This window comes from Arvicanthis niloticus, chromosome 1 (genome assembly GCF_011762505.2).
Source record: "Arvicanthis niloticus isolate mArvNil1 chromosome 1, mArvNil1.pat.X, whole genome shotgun sequence".
NCBI classification, from domain to species: Eukaryota; Metazoa; Chordata; class Mammalia; order Rodentia; family Muridae; genus Arvicanthis; species Arvicanthis niloticus.
Window position 1 is genome coordinate 50,133,099 of NC_047658.1, and position 21,489 is coordinate 50,154,587.

The 21,489-nt window shown below is 44.7% G+C and overlaps 1 protein-coding gene across 6 annotated transcripts in view; it reads right to left on the reverse strand.

The window, feature by feature from the left end:
- Positions 1 to 21,489, reverse strand: part of Ntrk3 (neurotrophic receptor tyrosine kinase 3) — a 383,383-nt gene that overhangs the window by 303,140 nt on the left and 58,754 nt on the right. For all 6 annotated transcript variants that reach the window (XR_013111122.1, XR_013111119.1, XM_076936090.1 and 3 more), the window contains 2 exons: positions 17,668 to 17,742; positions 16,997 to 17,068 (listed from right to left, as the gene is read on the reverse strand). Coding sequence is in view for 4 of the 6 variants with exons in the window: in XM_076936090.1 (XP_076792205.1) it covers positions 16,997 to 17,068; positions 17,668 to 17,742 (147 nt within the window). In the remaining 2 variants the exon portion in view is untranslated. The remainder of the gene's footprint in view (positions 1 to 16,996; positions 17,069 to 17,667; positions 17,743 to 21,489) is intronic.

Here is a 21,489-nt window from a genome sequence, read left to right on the forward strand (position 1 = left end):
AAAATAAGAGCGTGGTAGCAGGGAAAAAAATCCTAACAGAGCCCCATACCCACAAAATTCTTAAAATGAGCCATCTATAACATTGCAAAGCCCAGATTGGGTCACTGCATGCTGCAGGATCAGCAAACCAGGTTTTGCTGGGGTTGGGGTTGCTTGAGATGGCTAGGGTTATGAAAACATCTGCAGCAAAAGAGAGATGGAACAGTCATGGCTGGGATGAACAAGGAAGAGAGAGAAAGCTGCTGGGGATCAGGGCTCAGGGATGCGGTTATTAATATCCTAAATGGAGTTCTGACTGCTTGAGCTTTATTTAAGAACACGCCTGACTGTATAATTACAAGGGCTTAATTTGTTTTCTTTTCCACACAATAAATAAGGAGTACACAGTTGCTCTTAGCAAACACCACCCTTCCTGGTATCAGAAGGAATTCCTTAGCTGTGGAGGGATGTTTGATACTTAGGGTGGGAGGATGAAGGACTGTCCTACAGCCACCCAGAGATTTGAGCTGCACACTCCAAGTACAGAGATGGACTTAGCAGAGACTGCAGAGGATAAAATGATCTAGGTGCCCTTTTTCTCTGGGAAGTGTGAGCACGTCAATTCCCCTGTGGGATGGGCACTGCTGGTGACCTGTCTGAGAGGCACTGACACCATTTTCAGACAGGTTCAGTGGGCTCAGAATATGCTAAGCAACTTATTCTTCATTGCTCTGAAGCTTTGCACAGATGATGTTGGCTTCTGAACCTATTCAACTGCTCTGGAGGTGAAACCCGAAGCTGAAGCGAGCTGGGGCTGACTGAAAACCCCAAAGCAGAAGCACACCTAGGTAAAGGCTATATTTTTAGAAAAAAGTAGCATAATACATTGAGAAATCTGGAAAGCCCAGGGTAGCCAGGACAGAGAGCACCAGAAAAGGCATGGGAGAGATATCATGATGGTCCCAAGGCTATCTTGCACATCTAGGATGCTATCCCACCCAGGACTCTGCATGAGCTAGACAATTACTTCATAAACTGACACAGAGAGTTTGGATCATACCTTTAAAACATCAGAGTCACAATTAGGAGAGTTGTATTAAAACCTTTAGGTTGCACAGGTAGAGGTAGAGAAAAACAGCTCTAGGGACAGCCTTTAAGATACTGTGACACCTAAAACAACTGAATGTGTGAGGGAGAAACTGGGTCCCTGGTAAGGAACCACCAGGATGTTCTTGTGGAAGGAGGCACAGAGGCACCAGATGCATGAAGCTAGCAACAGATATATCCATAAGAGAGCGGGCTCTGTTCTTCTACAGTGCTGAGTTGTCTTTGAGCTCAGAAGTGAACAGTTCTACAGCTTCAGTGAGTGGGTGTCAGATCACAGGGCCTACCTGAGTCATGCAGTCCTTAGAAGCAAAGCATTATGGTTTGAATGTGAAATGCTTCCCCCCCCCCAGGCTCCTGTGCTTGATCTCTTGGTCTCTAGCTGGCTGGTGGTGCTATTTTGGGAGGTTGTGGAACTGTTGAGAGATAAGGCCTAGCTAAAGGAAGTGCGTGCATGGCTGTGGGACAGGCCTTGAGATTTTAGCTGGAACTAGTATCCTCTCTCTCTCTCTCTCTCTCTCTCTCTCTCTCTCTCTCTCTCTCTCTCTCTCACACACACACACACACACACACACAAAGCTTCCTAATATATCCAGATGTTACAGGTCAAGCCACAGGCTCCTATTATTATAGCTGAAGATACTTACTGCTGTGTTTTAACCCTCATGATAGACTACAGAGACTTAACCATAATCCGAGATGAATCTACACACACACACTTAGGCTGCTCCTCTCAGGTATTTTATCTCAGTGCAAAAAAAAAAAAAAAAAAGTAACTGAAACACAAATATTCTAACTCTTTTACAAGACTGTTCTTGGGGCCTTTGGTGGTTTGAATAAAAATGATCCCCAATAGACTCATAGATTTGAATATTTGACCATGAGGGCACTATTTGAAAGGATTAGCAGGTGTGGCCTTGCTCCAGCAAGTGTGGCAATAGGGGTAGGCTTTGAGATTTCAGAAAACCCATTTGAGTATACTTGGTGGTTTGAGTATACTTGGCCCAGGGAGTAGCGCTATTAAGAGGAGTAGCCTTGTTGTAATGGGTGGGGCCTTTGGTAGAGGAGATGTGCTGTCATGGGGGGTAGGCTTTGAGACCCTCCTCCTAGCTGCCTAAAATACAGTCTCTCCTGGTTGTAGTCAGATCAAGATACAGAACTCTCAGCCCCTTCTCCAGCACCATGTCTGCCTGGATGCTGCCATGCTTTCTGCCATTATGATGATGGAGTGAACCTCTGTAACTGGAAGCCAGCCCCAATTAAATATTATCCCTTATAAGAGTTGTTTTGGTCATGGTGTCTCTTCACAGCAGTAGAACCTTAACTAAGACACCATTCCAAGCCCAGAGTCCCTCTCTTTCTGTAGCCTCAGCATCCAGATGTAGCACTCTTAGCTACTTCTCCAGCACCATGTCTGAATTGTATGCCTCTATGCTTCCTGCCATGATGACAATGGACTAAACTTAAGTCAACCCAACTAAATGTTTTTCTTTGTAAAAGGTGCCATGGTTGTGGTGCCTGTTCACAGCAACAGAATGACTATGAGTTGTGTTATCAGCTCCAACAGGCACGTGGTCCCATAAACACATCATGTTTCTGGACATACAGCATCCAGTGCCCTCTACCGAGAGCAGTTCTCATTACATTCACTAACTCTTTCCCAGATGCCAACTCCCAGACATTGATGGGTTTTAGGATACCTGTCAGCACTCCAAGAAGCTGTCTCTGCTATAAATTTTCCCTTCCCAAAAGCCACATTGTCTGCCTTTGCTAAATGATCTGGGATCTCAGTCCTCATCTTATTGTGTCTTAACTTCACTGTTCCCTCCCATCCCAAACTCTCTCCATGAAATCGATGACCGAAACACAAGTTACTGGCATCTTTGTCTGAGGAAGAGTAGAACCTCAACAGATGTCCTTAGAGGGAATTAATGAGTTCATATTTCTTTAAAAAGTACCCCATGACTCCAAGGACTACCGTGAGTGGGCTTTGTCAGACTCTACAGCACAAAAGTATGAAGAGCTAAATGTCACGTTCTAGGGACAGGAGAAGCTTGTCTTGGGGGATAAGGTTAAATGTCATGTTCATTATTGAATTATTATTATTATTATTATTATTATTATTATTATTATTATTATTATTTTATTGAATTATTATTGAATTCAGCAGCATTTTTTTCAAAATCTTTTAGACTTGATCTTCAAACTGACACAGTAATGTACACTGATGAACATTTTTAGCTAAATACAGGAGGACAACACATTTTAGTTGTTTCCCTAGAGTGCTGTGCTGTGATGAGGAGAGGATATTTCACCCAGCAATAACCTCTATCTCTAAACACTGAAAATGGGAAGGCCCGGGGACATTGGCAATTCCCTTACCTAAACATAGCCAATTCCTCCACATAGCATGCCCCCTAAAATAACCTCTTGAGTGCTTGTTAAAGTCCTTTCCCATCAGAGTTCACTCCATCTTCATAATGACCCAGGGTGTATGGAAAGTCAAAGCTATAGGATTAGACCCATTTGATAGATGAGGTATGAAGAGGAAAAGAGCACCTGTCCACTCTTTACAGGGCAGGTCTATACTCCTTCATCCCCCCATAACAACATGAGAACCATCAACCAGGACATGAAAGGCATTGAGAGGACCAGATGTCTATACCTCAGGACTTGGATTCTGGATTCTAAGCTCCAGAGAGGCCTGCTGTAAAATTCCCAAGGACTCTTGGTCACCCATCACTATTGAGTTTTAGACAAACAAAAAGTGACTCCCCAAACTAACCTCAACTTTCAGTAAAGTCCCCAGCATAAGCAAGGTAGATACCCTCTACTGACACAGAGATAAAGGCAGGTATCCTTAAAGGGTCTCCTGAAACCAAGATCCTTTGAGGAATTCAATTTCCTTTGACCATATAGGATGGCAAATCTGATGAATGTTACCCTGAGCAGGGGACAAATCACAGAAAGGACAATGGTAAAGAAAGAGGGTTGTAAAAAGCATACATGGCTGGACCTAGGCATCCACACATATATGTAGCAGATGTGCAGCTTGGTCTTCATGTGGGTCCTGAACAAATGGAACAGGGGCAAATCCAGAAGCTATTGCCTGGCTGCGGGACATGTTCTTGTAGATGGGCTGGCTGCCTTGTCTGGCCTCAGTGGGAAAGGATGAACCTTGCCTCACAGAGACTTGAAGTGCCAGGGTGGGGGGAATTCCTGGGGGCCCCACCTCTCAAAGAAGGGGAGGAAGGAAAATTTGGGGATGGGTTAACCAGGAGAGGGGTAGTGAGCAGGCTGTAAAGTGAATATGTTAAAAAAAATGTGTTTAAGAAAACAGAAAGAGGGTTGTAAACTCAGAGATAGAGTAATGACTAGAGTAAGGAGAAATATCTGTATGAAAAAAGGAACTACATCAGGCAGGATGGATGCCTAGTGACCCACAACACACTCTACATCCAGCTCTGGGTCACTATCTCCCACTCTTCTGTCTCAAGTCCCCCATGTAGGGTGACAATAACACACGGATACACTCTCTCTATGACAATAACTTCACCAGAAGCTCTTAAAAGCTACCAAGGATGTATGTGCTACGATCTTTCTAGAGGACTGGCAGGATACCTGCCTGGCTCCACCCAGATCCCCACTATCTCTCCCTACTTCCCCACCCACTCATCTGTGTGCACACACACACACACATGCATTCTTACATGCACACACACAAAAACACACATAAGTACACACATAAGCATGTATACATACACACACAGACACATTACACACACTACATACACACATACATACCACACACAAACATACACCACACACAAACACACAAACACACACCACACACAAACACACACACACCACACATACAACACACACACACACACACACACACACATCCGAATCCTAGAGAAGCCTCAAAGCCAGCTTAGAGCTTGTGCTTATTAGACCTTATCAATAACTGAACTTCTGAAACAGCTATGGGGACCAGGAAATACCACTTAATAAGCACCTACTCTGTGCAGCCACAGGAGAGGGTGCCTTATGGCTAGTATTAATCCTTATCCTATGGGAATTATTCCCTAGTGTTTCAGACTCCGTTCTTCAGCCAAATCAACAAGAGGAAAGCGGTGACAGAGATAACTGGAAGCTCACAACCTCGGTCACTTTCACATGTTCCATTCACACCTGTCCATTCTTCAGATCCTAACCCTGAGGAAGCCTGATTTAAGGAGACTCCATCCTTGTTGCCAAGGATGCTTGTCACTGTAGCAGAGGCAGGCTGTTCTGTACAGGTTTGTTTTAGGGTCTGAGCTGGGCTTCCTAGATTCGTTTCAGAGAGAGTTGAGGGAGATTCCATCCACAACCAGAGATGAAGCCAGCCCGGGGCCAGTGCACAGCTTACCACATCTGGGACACTTGGGACCCTTCAAACTCAGGGCAGTCACAGCAGCTGGGTCACCTAAGCCTGCCCAGGAAAGGCAGAAGCTCTGCCAAACCAAGGCAATCCCTTAGAGACAGAGGGTTTAACCTGGGAGAAGAAGAGGTTTTTGCAAATTCATCAACAAGAAACAAGGGAGGAGACACGAGACGTCAGCTTGCTAAGGAATGGAGTGGAACTGAGATTAATGATGGCCCCGAAACAGCCAAGGGACTAAACTCATTTTCTAAATCTGTCCTTAACAAGAGAAATGGACAAAAGAGATGTGGACAAATGGGAAGTAATGAAGCCTTAGGGGAGGGGAAAAAAAGAGAAGAAAATCTACTGAGAATAATCAAGACTGGAAAATAGGAACACACCGTGTAACCCCCAAGGCTTAGAACCATGCAGGCCAGAGGCCAGAATATTTATTCAGCAGTAGACTGAATATTTCAGCATTAAAAGTTAACAAGGTTATAAGAAGACTTAATGGTTTAGTTCAGGGGATCCTGAGACCCGAGATGCCTGGAATCAAGGAAATGGCATTTAAGGTGACTTTAGGACTCTTCTAAGAGGGCATGCAGTGGTCCAGCAACAGCAGTCCATGGCTGCATTATCTAGGTCACAGTGGTCCTGCCCTGAGCAGATCAGAATGCTGACCATGAAAACAGCAAACACAGAGAAATTACCAGGGAGGACATGAGTACCCAAGACCACAGGAGACTGGAGGAAAGACACAAATGGACATGAAAGAGAAAATCAATTGAGGAAGCTTGCCACCTCCCTCACTAGGGAGCAAAGAATCATTTCTACACAAGGCCCCAGGAGAGGCAATTGCCCAGTCAACTAATGGTGTCAGTGGACTGGGAATTGACTGTCTTTGTAGGCGGCAGATAAATGTGTAGCGGCTAACAAAGTCAAGTTGGGAATCTGCAATTTAGTGAGTTCTGTGGCACAAATTCATCTAGGGTTCAATAAAATAATCTGTGTAAGAGGAACAAGACAAGATGTACCCCCAAGTCATCAAATGTCACAGGGGCCGGACAGTAGAAAGAATGAAGGGACCCCCCACCCATCTCCAGGGGTCATATAGCTTCACTGCACTGGGAAGGAGTCAGCTGCCCAAGTTGCACATGTAAGGTTTAAAGTCACAGGATGCTGGAGCAATGCCATGAGCATTTCCCACCACAGCTGTTACAGTGAGGTGAGCACACACAGACACGAGCCTGCCTGAGACAGAGTCCAAGGAAGCGGGAGAAAATCAGCCCCAGAAATGGGTCGCTGGAAGTCTGGGGCTCCCACGTGGCACAGAACAGGTAGTCTCCACTCGATCATTAAGAACCCTTTCCTTTGCTGAGAATCTACCCAGTGTAAATAACTGCTAACAGCCCTCGGAATGCTAACTAGCAAGCTAAGAGGCACTGCTTATTCACCCTGTCAGTGCCCAGGTAGTTAGCAGACAGTGCCTGCTGGTGCTCACTCGGTGGGCTTTCATGGACCATCTTCACCAGAGCCCATTCTAAGGTAGGCAGTTATCACCTTCCTTCCTCTCCAGCCTGGTTCCTGAGAAGTGACCACAGCCAGGGCTAAACAGAGGCTGGAATGGGGCTATTATAAGAACAGGCTCTGGAGCCCCAGAAGTCGGTTACTTGAGGTTAGCTTCTGTTTCTGTCATTTGGTAGTTGTGGCATTAGGCAAGTTGCCTAAACTCTCTGTGCTTCAACTAACCGTGAGTAAAACGGGGAGGGTGATTGCATGCACTTACTATTAGGAGCAGAGAATAACATATAAAGTGCATCAGCAAAGGTTCAGCACACAGCAGTGGTTCCCAGAAGCCACATCCTTGGAAGTCATTGGATTGGAATGCTTATCCTCCTGAGAGACAAGATAGGTGGATAGAAGGCAGCGGGTAGGGCCAAAATAAACTGACAACAGCTTTCCTCTGGCCTTGCTGCCCCTCCTATGGTTCCAGCTGTGTCCCAGCTCAGACCTTTGTTCCAGGAAGAAATGTCCCAAAATGCTGTAAGGTCAAGAGTGGGTCATTTAAATGGTGCCTCATTTTAGAGGTGTGGAAACAGACTTAATAGGTGTAAGCAGCTTATCCAAGATCACTGCACAGTAGAGAGAAACAAAAGGGTGTGTGAGGCAGAGATGCCCAGAACCATTACACCCAAACAGTACCTCTTATACACTGAGAGCTTTCCTGCTGAGTCCCCTCCCCACATTCCACCCCTCTCCAGGCCATCATTCACATGCACCACCACTTCATATGGTCCTGGCTCAATCTTCACAAATCAGTGAATCTGCGGAAATCCTATTCCTTGAGCAAATGGCTGTGTTTTCAAGTCCTGGGCCATTGGCAGCTCTTTCTGTTTACCTGCTGGCCAGACACAACAGCCTAGAAGCAGAAACGTGTGTCTAAACAGCTCTAGGGAAAAGTCCATGGGGATATGGCTCTACATATCCATGGTGGCAGCAACTACTTCCTCAACAGGTTTGTCATCCAAACCCACAGCCCTTTTAAAGCCCAACTCCACAGTCACTTCCTCCACTCAGACTATCTCTGACTAACAGTCCCTGAGGCCTCCAGGGTCCTCCAGCACCTCGAGTGGGAAGACCCAGAGAATGGCAGCTGTCCGTGCAGCATGTCAAAAGTTGCAAAACCTTAACCTGCTCATTCTCTGCTAGTTTATATATTTAAATGATAGAAGACTCAAAGCTACCCTTACAAGAGTGTTCCCCTTAATTGGTCTTTGACGACCATTTCCAGCATAATGCAGGAAGAAACCCAAGAGTGACAGCTCCTGGGGCCCCACCCACTTCATGTAGAGAGTAGAGCCTCTGTCATTTATGGCTTCTCCTTTTCATCTTCTAGTGACCACAACAAACGTTTATTTCTCTCTCATATTAAGTGACCAGGGAAGGTCAGCTGTAGTGTGATCCCATCATCTTCCCAGAAAGATTCAGGCTAATGGAGCAACATCCATCTGGAGCATTGCTGCCTTCTGCTCCATAGCAAAGTGAGAAGTGACACAGAACCAAATTCTCATGCAAATTCTCAAAGCTTCTACCAAGAAGAAGCACAAGGGGTACGTGTGTGTGTGTGTGTGTGTGTGTGTGTGTGTGTGTGTGTGTGGTCTGTGTGTGTGTGTGTGCGCGCGCACTTAGCACATGTTCTATGCACACATGCAGTGTACAACTCAAAGGGTTTCAGTATATTCACAGAGCTATGTAAATCCATTACTATGATCAACTTTATAAAATTTTTATTATTCCCAAGAAAGCCCCCATACCTAGTATATTCCTAACTTAATCTGATTATGGTGAAGATTATAAATAAGAAAACATTTTATGCCACAATATAAATGTCATTTTTCTAAGTCGGAGATAGTTTTGAATTTATTATACTTTTTTCATGTGTCTGTTTAGTTGACTGGATGAACACAGTCTTTCTATATGTCTCTGGCTGGGCTGAAACTTGAGGTATAATCCACTGTGGCTCCAGATACTTTGTTTTTCCTTTTTTTCTTTTCTTGTCAAGTTTGTGTGTGTGTGTATGTGTGTGTGTGTGTGTGTGTGTGTGTGTGTATGATGTGTTCACATGTATATAGTCATGCATGTGTGTGCTGGTATACATGTATGTGTGAGTTCAAGCATTTGGAGGATGGAAGTCGATATCAGGAATATTCCTCAATCACTCTTCCACTCATTCACTCTAGGGTTCCCCCCTCCACCTTCCAAGACTACAGTTACAGGCTGGCAATTGTGCCCGCCAGACATTTGCATGGACTATAGGGATTTGAACTCCACTCCTCTTGCTTAACAAATGCTTTCCCTCTTGGTCCTCCTGCATCCACTTCCGAAGCACTGAGATGACAGGGGTGCACCACCACATCTAACAGGAAGGGTATTTTTTTAAATGACTCCACTGTGCACCTTTCTCCAGGACACCCTCCAAAGGAGCCCTTAACTCATGTAGAAAAAACAGTCAGAACAGCTCTGAAAATTTCTGGAAGCTGGACATATACATGTGGAGAGATGGTTTCATTGAAGATAAGTATTTATATTATTTTGGCAATGCCAGGGATTGCACACAGTCACTTACAAACTGGGAAATGGTCAATAAGCAATGTCTTCATCCCCTTATAGTGGGGTAAAATCCATAGCTTTAATCATTCTCTCTGAAGATTAAAATAACAATAGGTGCCACTGTTGTGACTTTGTCAATGTCCCTGAGATGGTAAATTTTAAGGGCAAGAACGACATCTAGTATGTTGATTAATTGTCTTAGGCATGTAGCACTTTGAGGGGACATGAAGGCCCCTCTAATCATGCTTCACTGTGTATTTATTAAGTCACGTAACAAGAGACTGACCACTACACTGTCAATCAAAAAAGAAAAACAGCAACTAATTTATACTGACTCTTATTATGATCTAGACATTCACCTCAATACTTCGATAAGGTTGAAAATGTCTCATCTTGCTAAGAAGCATATTATCCCCATTTTACAGATAAGAAGATAAGGCACGGATACGAAGGATGGTGAGGTCACATCCTTAGGCTACTCAAATATATATGACAGAACCAGAATCCAAACTCAGTCAATCCATCTCAAAAACACACACTCTTACCTGCTCACCAACACCATCCCATTCGATAACACTTAGGGAGAGGCAATAACTCATGAAGGAGATTTGGTGGAGTCCGGAGCAGGCAGAGCTGAGAAAGCTCAGAGATGCACTGCCGCGTTGCTTATGTGCACTGCAGGAGGATGCTGTTGGCTGTGACTCTGTGGTGTTCATTTTTGTTCCTCCTGGTTCTTGTTGGTTTGGTGTAGTGTGCTGTGTTACCTTGGTAATACTGGGCATCAAACCCAAGGTCTCATACACCTTAAGCAAGTTCTTTCCCATTGAATTACACCTCTGGTCCCCCTCATTTTTAAAATATCTATAATTAACATATATCCTTATTTTTTTTAATTTGATCGCAATGATTTCTACCACATACAGAAGTCTGGGGAACTCTGACTACACAGGGTCCGAGGAAAGCTGGCAGGATTATATGAAAGAAAGAATGCCACGCTGGGTATAGTCTTTGCCCTGCCCCTACTCTTACACACAGAGATCTTTGTGAGAATCATCAAATGAGACATCTTGTCATCCAAAGGGTGATCAAGGAACAGACAATCACCTTGACCTAGGTACTGGGTGGTACAGAGCAATGAATAATACAAAGTCTCCATCCCACAGAAGTCTACATCTCAGTAGAGGCCATCGGGTATGAACTATAACACAAATAACTAAATGGTTATTTTTCAAAGGGTCAGTAGTAAAAAGAAAACACACAAAAAAGCCCAAGGAAGTGACTGAGAGCCACATACTATAACAAAAGATGATGGGTTTGTAAAGAGAAAGGCCACTAAGTTTGAGTTGTCAGAGGAAGCCTCAAAAAGCAAGTGTCATTAGAGAAAATGACACTAAGCAAGGGTTAGGCACAGAGATCTAGGCAGGGGAATTCCATAGGTCAGAAGGATCAATAGATACAAAAACTCACAAGGTGGGAAGTGACCCTGGTGTGTCTGGAGAGTGAGAGAAGGCTCAAGGCTACAGTAGAGAAAGCACAAGGAAACAAGACAGAGAGAGAAGCCATGGCTTGAATCCTGAGGCCATAGTGAGGGGCTTGGGCTTTTCCTATAAATAAAAGCAGGAAGTAATTGGCTTGGGGAGTAGGCTGGCAGAGGAGAGGCACTGTTGAATGTGTGTGCCTAAAATATCACTCTGAGCCAGACATGAGGGTGCACACACCTGTAGTCCTCCTCTTGGGAGTTAGGGGGTTCAGCAGTTAAAACTAGCTTTAGCTACACAGTGAGTTCCACGTCAGCTTGGGCTACAAGATACCTTGTCTCAAAATATAATGGAGAGAGAGAGAGAGAGAGAGAGAGAGAGAGAGAGAGAGAGAGAGAGATCACCCTCACAACCTTACTGAGAGTGAAATATAACTGTGAAAAGCTGAGGTTGGTTGTGATGGACTAGGCAGACGTGTCCTTCTAACGTTTAGAAGGCTGAGGCTAGAGAACATTGGGTTTGAGGACAGCCTGAGCAGTTTGGTGAGATCCTGTCTCAAAACCAAACCAAACAAAGCAAGAATCCCACTTTGGCCAAGTTAAGCTTGATATATGATTTAGCCACCCACATAGGGGTATGGAACAGAGAGCCAAGAGGCAACGGTGGGAGCAGGGATAAGAATCAGAATTTGGGAATTAGTTCTAGCAGCTCTTGCAGGTTAACTCTCTGAAATTGGATACCAGGGGGGGAGGTCAGGCGCCCTGGGCCTTTCATAATGTGCTGAGTTAAGCTCTTTGCACGCTTTGTCTTGCTGAGAGTTCAGAACAATCCTAAGGAGGAGGGCCTCTTGTCCTTCCTTCCAAACTCTCAGAAGCTCACTAGCTTCCCTAAGGTCAATGGCAGTAAGTAAAAATCTCAGATTTGACCTCCAAGGCCCTTGGTCTATTACCATCAGTTATAGAGAGTAGTCAGCGAGCATGTCCTCTGGAACAGAGGAGGAAGGTCACTTGCATAGGGGCAGTCGGGGGTATGTATGCCAGTCACCAACCCCTCTGAGATGTAGAAAAAAAAAGAGTCTCAGTGCCGAGGTAAGGGGCAGGCAGAGAGGTAAACACTTACTTTTAAAATATCAGCACATCAGCCTGGAGTCCAGAATCAGACTATTTCAACCTCTGGTGGTTTGTAATGCATAATAAATCAGCCTCGCCATGTTTTCATCCCTGCTCTCCAAGGAGAAATAAATTGCATACTGTCCAGCCAGTGTCCAGGAGGGTGGGGCCTCCAGCCATTTTCTTTATCCCCATCCACCTAAGCGTTGCTGACCTCCTCTCCTTGAAAACATAGCCTCATTGCCACAGGCATGCCCAAATCAAGGCAGTCTCACCTCATTACACCCTCGTACCTGCCAGGAGGGAGCCAGTGTTCCCCTCTGAACAGAGCAAGCACTGCTTAGAGCAGTGTGAGGGCAGTCAGTTGTCCTCTGCTTCTTAGGGAGAAAAAAAAAGCCAGCAAGTAAACATGAGAGAGATCCCACCACAACCAACTCCAAGGGATTAAATAAAGCCTTTTGACTTGCTGGAGTATGACATTAAATATTCCTGGAAATAAAGCAGGCCATAGGCTAGCGCTGAGAAATCTTTCACAATAAAGATATTCAGTTAGTAATGCAACTGTTGGTACAAGATCTGACCTGAATAGGGAAAGAAACTAAACATCTTTCTCGCCCGAGCTCTTTGAGGCTGGATGGTGCTAAATCCCCAGGGAGAAATTGCAGCTCTCTAATAAAACTTTAAAGACCCTGCATCCCTCCTCTAAGAAGTACTTGCTGAGAAAACCAGAGAGAAGAAACACTCCAGGGATGGAAGAAAGTACACAGACTTCAGAGTCAGAGGAATTGGAATCCTCAGCCTGACTACTCCCCTAGCTAACAGCAGAGCCTTAGGAGAAATCAGCCATGACTCATGGGCCTCGGTGTCCCCATCTACAGAATGGGAACAAAGCAGCTCTCAAGAAGAGACTATTCAACATGAAGTGAGCCCGTATTTGCAAAGGCATTCCTTGGCTCATAGTAAACTCTTAATGAGTGTTACTTAGCCTGTCCCTCTTCTTTTTTGACACAAGTGTCTGTCTGTCTGTCTGTGTGCATATGAGAGAGTGAATGTGTGTGCATGTGCTTTCTATGTGTGTATGGTTTATGTATGCATGTGTTTACACACATGTGTGTATGTGAAAGTTAGGGGCCAATTCCAGATGTCATTCCCCTGGATCTGTTTCTGTTGTTTTGTAATAATGGCTCTCTCACTGGCTTGGTGATCTGCCTGGCTCTGCCGCCCCAGTGCCAGGATTACAGAACCATGTCTGGCTTTTTGACATGAGTTCTTGAGATCAAGCTCAGATCTCTGAGCTTTGACGACAAGCACTTTACCCACTAAGGAACCTCTTTCCTATAGACTTGTATTCTTAACATAATTTGCTAAGTGTCTCCGGGTTTCAGAGGATGTGGGGTTGGTTTGGTTGATTCATTTGGTGGTGGTGGTGGTGGTGGTGGTGGTGGTGGTGGTGGTGGTGGTGGTGGTGATAGGGACCTTCTCATCCATAGGTAAAAGGAAAATATTCCTGGGAAGAGACTCTAAGAACCTAGGCAAGCTTCTGCTTCTATTACTCACCAATAAGAGTCCCTCTATGTCTATGAAGTGACATTTCCTACAACACCAGCAGCCTAGCTGGCTATGAGAACTTGGTGGGGTGAAGTCTATGAAAGTTCCCTGAGAACCAAGAAGTGTTCTCAGGGCTAAAGAAAACACCATCACTGGGTGATAACCTGTGGGTACAAACACAGTTCGCAGAAGGCATCCGCATTACTCTGAATATGAGAACGCCCCTGGAGACCCAGTCTGTGTGTGAGTCATGCTAGAGAAAACAACTTTCTTAATGGAAAAAAAAAGAACCAGTTATAGAAGTGGGTCTCAGACGACAGGGAGATGCTCCATATTGAATGGTGTCAGTAGATGTGACTTGTAAACTTTCAGAACTAAGAAGGTCAGTAGATGTGACTTGGAAACTTTCAGAAATAAGAAAGAGAGCCCACTGCTGAGCTCTTCCCTGCAGTGAGCAGCATCTAGAGTGGTCTAGATAGGTGTAGAGCAAGAGGGACTAAGCAGAGAGAAGAGAGAAATACAACAGGGTTGATTTGTCCATGTTGAAGGAAAGCCAACAGTAGATATTGAAGACACGTATACGATAAACCTGAGGAAGGTGGCATGTGTTTGTGGAACGAAAATCCAAAGAGATGTTGGGGAAGCCCCTGAGGCCATCATATTCCTTCCCTTGGTTTCTGGGATCACCAGCAGCAGCAGTAACAGCAGAACATTATCTTATTAGCAAGCATTGTTTCTAAACTCTCCTTGCTGGGCTAAGAGCCATACAGGGCATTGATCATGTAGTCTCTGCCTGGAACGGACACTGCCTTTATGCTCTCTCTACAGCCTAGCACTCAGATATTCCTACTAAGTTGAAAGGTCCTTATCCTCGAATCTCCTACATCTGAACAAGAGGGTTAAAAACTATCCAGTCTCTCAGAAAGGTCTTTCCTAAATACATATACACCAGTATCTCATTTTTCCCTCATCCAGCAAAAGAAGGAAAACGGAAGCAATCCATCGGGGATAGTCAGTCACTCACAGACCTTGGAGGAAACCTGGAGTTCTGACGTCTGGCCATGTCAGCTGCCAAAATTTGACCTTGACATCACAAGCTCATTTTCTGATGTGAGGAAGAATTAGATTAGTATCAGTGACAGTTCAGGGCTGAGAGACAGCTGCCCTAGTCCAATGACTGAGATAACTTGGGTAAGAATATCTGCTTTTTATTCTGTACAAGGAGGAGAGACAGTCTTCTTGGCCATTTCCCTTTAAAATTCAAAAGAAAAGAAGGGGCGGGAGAAGGAAAAAAAAAAGACATAGCCACCAAGCCAGGGCTTGGCAATTAGTGTTGGAGTAAGTGATCGCCTTGTGACTGCTCAGCTGGGGCCTGAAGACTTGTAAATGCATTTAGAAGACAGAAATAGAAGATGTGAGAGAGCAGTGGGGCCTGGACCATTTGCCAGGAGAAAATGTCCCAAAGCTGCCGGGAAATTTATTCAGTAAGGATTGGGGGTGTGTCTTCATAAACGGGCGAAGTTGCTCATCAGACTCATAGACTGTACGCCTTGCCCTATGGTCTCTGCAGTCTGTAACCTTCAGGCTCTTCTGAAGTCCCTGCTATGTCAACGAAGCCCCTTCAGTGCGTGCTGATATTCCTACTCATCTTGAATAAACAAAAAGTCTGATGACATTGGGCTGCACCTCACATAACAGTAGTCAGCTGGAACTGTCGTGTGGTTCTCCAGCCCCCAACTGTTCCCACTTGATCTGCCATGGACATGTGGTTTCATGACCTCTATATGTTGTGAAAAAGGAGACCCCTCAGATGTCAAAAGCTCTTTCCCCCTGGGAACGTTTACAGTGAAACTCAAATCCCCCAATAAAATAAACACCTGGAACATCTGGTCCAAGGCCCTTCTCTGGTTGCAACTATGCTGGCTGCGAAGAACACACACATCAGGAGACTCATGCCATAGGCATAAGACGGAGCAAGAGGGGTAAGAGTGAATTAGACAGTTGTGCAGGAGGTCTCAGTCCCCCATTGTTAGTAAAAATGGCTCCAAGCAATGGCCATGGAGCTTGGTATTTCCAGAGGAAAGGAAGAAAGTTCAACACAGAGCAGAGGTGGCTGAAAGAGGTAAGTAACTATTCATGCTGTGCTTGGGAAAACACAAGAGTATAGCCAGGACCTCTGTGAGGAAAAAAAAAACCTCTCCCCAACCATAGTTTTTAAGATCTCTGTAGACTCCACCCCAATTCCCCTGTTCTCCACTTCTTCATCATATCTTTTAGAAGCTTTGCTTTTTCTAATATAAGAGATTTCTACCCAGCAAGCTCTCTTCCATTATCAATGCCAACTACCAATGGCTAAAAGAAAGACTAGTCAACCTGCCAGTAGGTCCTCTGTTTCCTCCCCGATTTGTAGCAGATGCTAAGCTACTCAGTTCATGTATAGTCTCTGCTCATTGGGGGCAAACCCACTGAAGGTCCATGTAGCTATTTATTATTCTGGAGAAAGAGCTGACCTAGATAACAAGTACATCCCTGCAGTGGTACCAATGGACTTGTCCCTGATCACCCAACGGACTTCCTTTAATGCTCCCTTGCTTTACAAGGAATGACTTTCCACCCTCCAAATCCCATAGTCTACCTACTCATATCTAGACTTGGTGAAAAAGTATCAACGTGAATGATGCCAACCTTGCAAGGTCTAGCCAGAACCACTGCCCTCAGAAGCCATTGCACTAGTCAGTCACAGCCAGGAGGGGAGACAGGGTGAGGAAGGCACAAGAAAACAGATAACCATGAGCATGTCTCCTCTGTCCCATCTCAAATCAAGATCTGTGATCTTATGTGGATGTTTCTACTTCTCCAAGTTGTTTTTATTGAACCTAAACTATTCTTAGACACACGTGGTCTGGTCTTGCTTTCCTTCTTCCTGTAATTCCCAACATCAAGACATACACATACCTATACTCCTACACATCTCTCAATAGAGTCCTGTCCACATTGAGCCCTGTCATTTACATTCGCATAAAATTTCAATTTCCTTATGATAAATGTGGAAACTTGGAAGCCAGGAGGCTCACCTACTCACCCCTGGCTTCCTTCTGAAAACCTTTGAGATTACCAAATCCCAAAGTAAAACTGGAGGCCTAAGAAAGTTAAAGGATTTGGCCAAGGACAACAGATATTAAAGCCAGCTTCATTGTTCGTTAGAACTATTTCCCTATATACATGTACCTCCTCACCCTCTCCAAAAATCCAGTTCTACTCACATATAACGCAAGTGGGGGTTCTTAGCAAAGGCTCTGGGCTGAATGTTCCGGAGTCCAGAATTCTTGATGGTCCTAAACAGAGAGAAAAGATGGTTAGCAGAACCCCAGGTGTTACATCCAGAAGGAAGGCAAGGCCACTGAATGATATATAGCTCTCTTTATCACTAATGACCCTAGATGGTCAAAAGTGGGCTCAATGAGAGATAGGAACCCAATTCCTTTGGAGACTAGGTGAAGGTTGGGATATAAGTGGTCATTGCTGGAAGCTAATCACTACCCATTATGACCAGCATTTGAGAATCAGGGCTCTTGGTGCTCCAGATACAAGGAGGGAGACTTCAGTCTCTTTATGCTTTCTCCTCCTCCTCCTTACTCTTGGTCACCCATGTTTAAAAAACTGAAGTCCACTGTAATGGTGAATGGGAATCTAACACTGGGGATAGGGTGTAGGATTTTGCCAACCACAGAACTGAGAATAAATACATTCCCAGCATGCCTTAGAGCAGAGCTGCCTTAAAACCCTAAACTTGGGCAACCCCCAGGCCCCAAAAAGCATCCCCAAAAAGGATTCATGAGGGGAAATACTGAGAGAGCAGACTTTCCATTACTGCTACGTTAGATGACAGGCAGCATCCCAGTTGTTCCTTAGCAAGCCACCCTGGTGTACTCACAGCTTCTGGAGTCCTGTGTAGAGCTCCATGTCCACAGCATTGAGTGTATGCAGTCCTCGCCAGTTCTCTATGTGTCTGCAGGAAGACAGGAAAGGTCAGTTCAGTGCAGCAAGAGGTGGGGTACCAGCTTTAGAGTCAGACATGAGCTTGAAGCCTGGAGCTTGAGCCATGACTTCCGACAAATCAGCAATTAACCCTGAGTTCAGCCTCTCCCCTCTGGATGGTGGGGTTCACCACAGGAGTGGAGGACTCGTGGCTTCTAAGTATATAGCCTGAGGATGGACGGCTCAACATCTATCCATAGCTCAAGAACCCTTCAAACCATTCCTCAAATTTTTGACTCAATTTACTTTCTTCTTATTCCCATTCAAGATTTTCTAAGGCCGGGCTCTTTTTAGACTTTCTTATATTCTTAATGCCTGTACAGAAATACAATATAAATGACATGGTTTACAGAGGGGGAGGGGATGTGGCTTGCCTAAGGGCATGGCTTCTGTGCAAACAAGATAAGGAGAAAGACATATGTGGCATATGCACCCACCAGGGCACAGAAGAGCATTCCATCTGCATAACCACAGTTCATTCCATTTGGAGCTCAAGAAAACCAATGGGTTAAGATGTACAGAAAAGCAACTCCAGAGATGGGGGACTCAGGGTCACTATGGGGAGGTAGGAAGAGTGTGACATGGGGACTAAGTTCAAGTTTCATCTCTGAGACTCGAGTACAAATTAAGCATACACATTAACCAATCGGAGTCTCCTGTTTCTTTGTGAAGGAGAGGTACCCTACCACAACTCCTCTTCCTTCCATCACAAAGATTTCTTTCTAGACCTTTCCCTGGAGACCTCCATTTTATAGAGGGTTGTGTCTAGCAAGAAGACTATATTATTAAATAATAATTAATTCATATTCTTAGATTAATCAGAGACAAAAGTCACTGTTAATTGAAGCTCTTTATCAACACATACAAACCAGTGTTAACCGGCCCAGTGCTTAAACTCCAGCTCAAAGCAAAGAAACTCAAGACTGTTGTTAATGAAGAGAAGACTCATCATGAGTATGCATCTAATTTTTGTTAGTTCCTGACAGTGACAAGGGTCAAACACTCCTTCATTGCTGCTTTTGGAGTACCCGAGTCAAAAACTATTCCATTGTTCATTACCAAGCCCCTTTCGTTGCTCTAATAGTGTATGAAATATGACCTTCCACGGGGTAGCAGAAGATCCTAGGAAATGGTCCGTCCCAGACCTCTTAGAACCTAACTCCTCTCCCCCCCCCACCCCTCCGCAATATCCAATAGTTGTGATATATAAAAGGGCTCAGCACTGTTTCATTAAAGAATACAGTTACCCAAGCCACACTCTGGCCAGGAAAGTGACCATCACTTTTCCCCAGACAGCTCCTCCCTTGCCCGACCACACCAATGGTTCTGCCATCTGCCACCCAGTCCAACTGGAGCCAAAAAGGCAGCGTGCCTGTGGCTGCCAGGACTCCTGGCAGCATTTCAGAGTCGCACAGTGACAAGGTATGCCAAGAGCCCATTTTGAAACACATTCTCCCAGAACCCCCATGGAGAAGCCAGAAGCACTGGCATTTGTTGGGGACATTGACCAGGTGGCCAGGTTGGCATTGGCTTCTAACTCTAATGCCTTCTCTCTGGAAGCCTCATGGTTTCAAGGCAGTTTTCATGCCTTGGTCTCACAAAGGTAGGAACACTGACAACATTTCAGATGTAAAGAAAGCCAAGAGGACTAAGACCACCTGTGCCACTAAGACCCTCCAGTGTACATTCCCGGGCCACGGGCCATGTTAAATACCAAGGATATCACAATGTTTATACAGCATGTTCTTAGTTCATGGGGGTCAGGCTTCCTACATGGAACTGTTTCCAACAAATAGCTATGAATCAAATCATTTAAATAAGTGAAATCACTTTCCTTGGCCCCCTATTAGCAGTCCATAAATGTGTTTTGATGGTGGTAGATATGTCAGTCTCTGCATCCTGAAATTTTATTTCAGTCTTTATGATCTGTGCTTATAAATGGACCCTTTCTAGACTCCTACACACTAAGAAATGACAAGTTAGTGAAGCATCAATGTGGAGACCTCCAGTCCATTAGATAATATCTCCAGCATCCTCTGTTGCTTCTGCGTGCTCCTCGGTCATGGAATAGCGGTATTGCAGACACATTGCTGACTGGTTACAGGTCAGGGTTCTGGAACAATGGTTGGGGCCAAATTCAACCACCTGTTTGCTTTTGTATAGCTTTAAAACTAAGATTCACTTTTATGTTTTGTTTTGTTTTTTTAAATCAAAGGAAAATCATACACCGTGACCTGTGAGAACTAGATAAAAATCAACATTTCTGTGCTCATATCTCTTCACTGTCATCTACAGCTACTTTCAAGTTGTAAAGTTGGATCATTGCTGCACAGACCATATGGCCTGCAAGGATGGGATTTACTCTTTGGCCCTTTATGTGAAAAAAAAAAAAAAAAAAAAAAAAAGGTTGCCAACCCCATTCAAGAGCAAGGTTGCACCAGAGTGCTAATCCTAGCCCCAGGAGCACTCCACCATAACAATGACATGGAAACTGAAGGTGTGTGTTGAAGAGCTCCTGGGGGACTGAGGTAGGGGTGGGGGATGAAGTCCTACTCCTCATCTAGTTTACCAGAGACCCCAACTTCAATCCCAGTACCACAAAACACTACTAGTAAGCAATAACAACAACAACCATGAGCCCTTTCAGGGCTGGGGACATAGAAGTCCCTGGAAGGCACTAGCCTAGGGGACTTTATGAGATGTCTTTCCTTAGCATTTGAGTACAGATGGCCTCATGCTTCTCTTAGAAGTTGTCATTTCTTGGTCATAGTTTTTTTTTTATTGCAGAAGAGTAGGGTCATCTTTGACTTTAATGACCCATCGTGGCAGAAGGATAGAAGGACAGAAAACCTGTCATTTGTGACTTCCAGGAAAACAACTTGTGAAAGCACTTGTGAATGATCAGGTACAGAACACGTGCCATTGGGTCTGGATTTAATCTCTAGAAATACACAAGATGAAAAGGGGGGACCAGTTCTTCAAAGTTGTCTTTACTGACACACACACACAAACATACATCAGGTGTACACACCACCACCATCAAACAACAACAGCAGCAAAAAATGAATATATATATATATATATATATTGATTTTTAAAAGAGAGAAAATCCCCCATGGTGGGCGAGGGTAGGAGAGAGGAGATGATGATGCCAGGGAAGGTGCAGCCTTGACATTTGCTAATGAAGTTGGCTGGCTCCTGCCAGGTGTTTTATGACTCACTGCTTGGTACCAAACAAGGCAGGTCACTTATGGTAACTGTGCTGGCTGCCATTAGAAGGCCACAAGTTTCAGTGGAAAAGGCTGGCTCTACAAAGTATAATAAATGAATAGGATGAGGTAAGAGACTACAATTGGCATGGTTTTGTTAATGCCAAATGGGGGAGGCAGTGCCTAGTGCCAGTACATAGGGTTCTTTATGTCCAGTGCTTTTTCTGGATATTCCAGTTCAATAAGTATACATTTTTAAAGGAAGTTCAGGGCTTAAGTAAGCCCTATGGTACAGGAGTGACAGGAGCCAAACTGGCTCTCCCTACATGTCTCACAAAACCTGCTGTAGGGTCAGGAGGAAAGAGATCTCAGTAATGATGAGAGATAGGAGAATACTTGTCATTAGGGCCTCCATAAGGACCCACAGCCCTGTTTCCACCTGTGTCCCTTCTCCAATCAGTAGCAAGTAAGGGAGGGTAGAGAGACACCAAAGAGCTGTACCTGAGCTC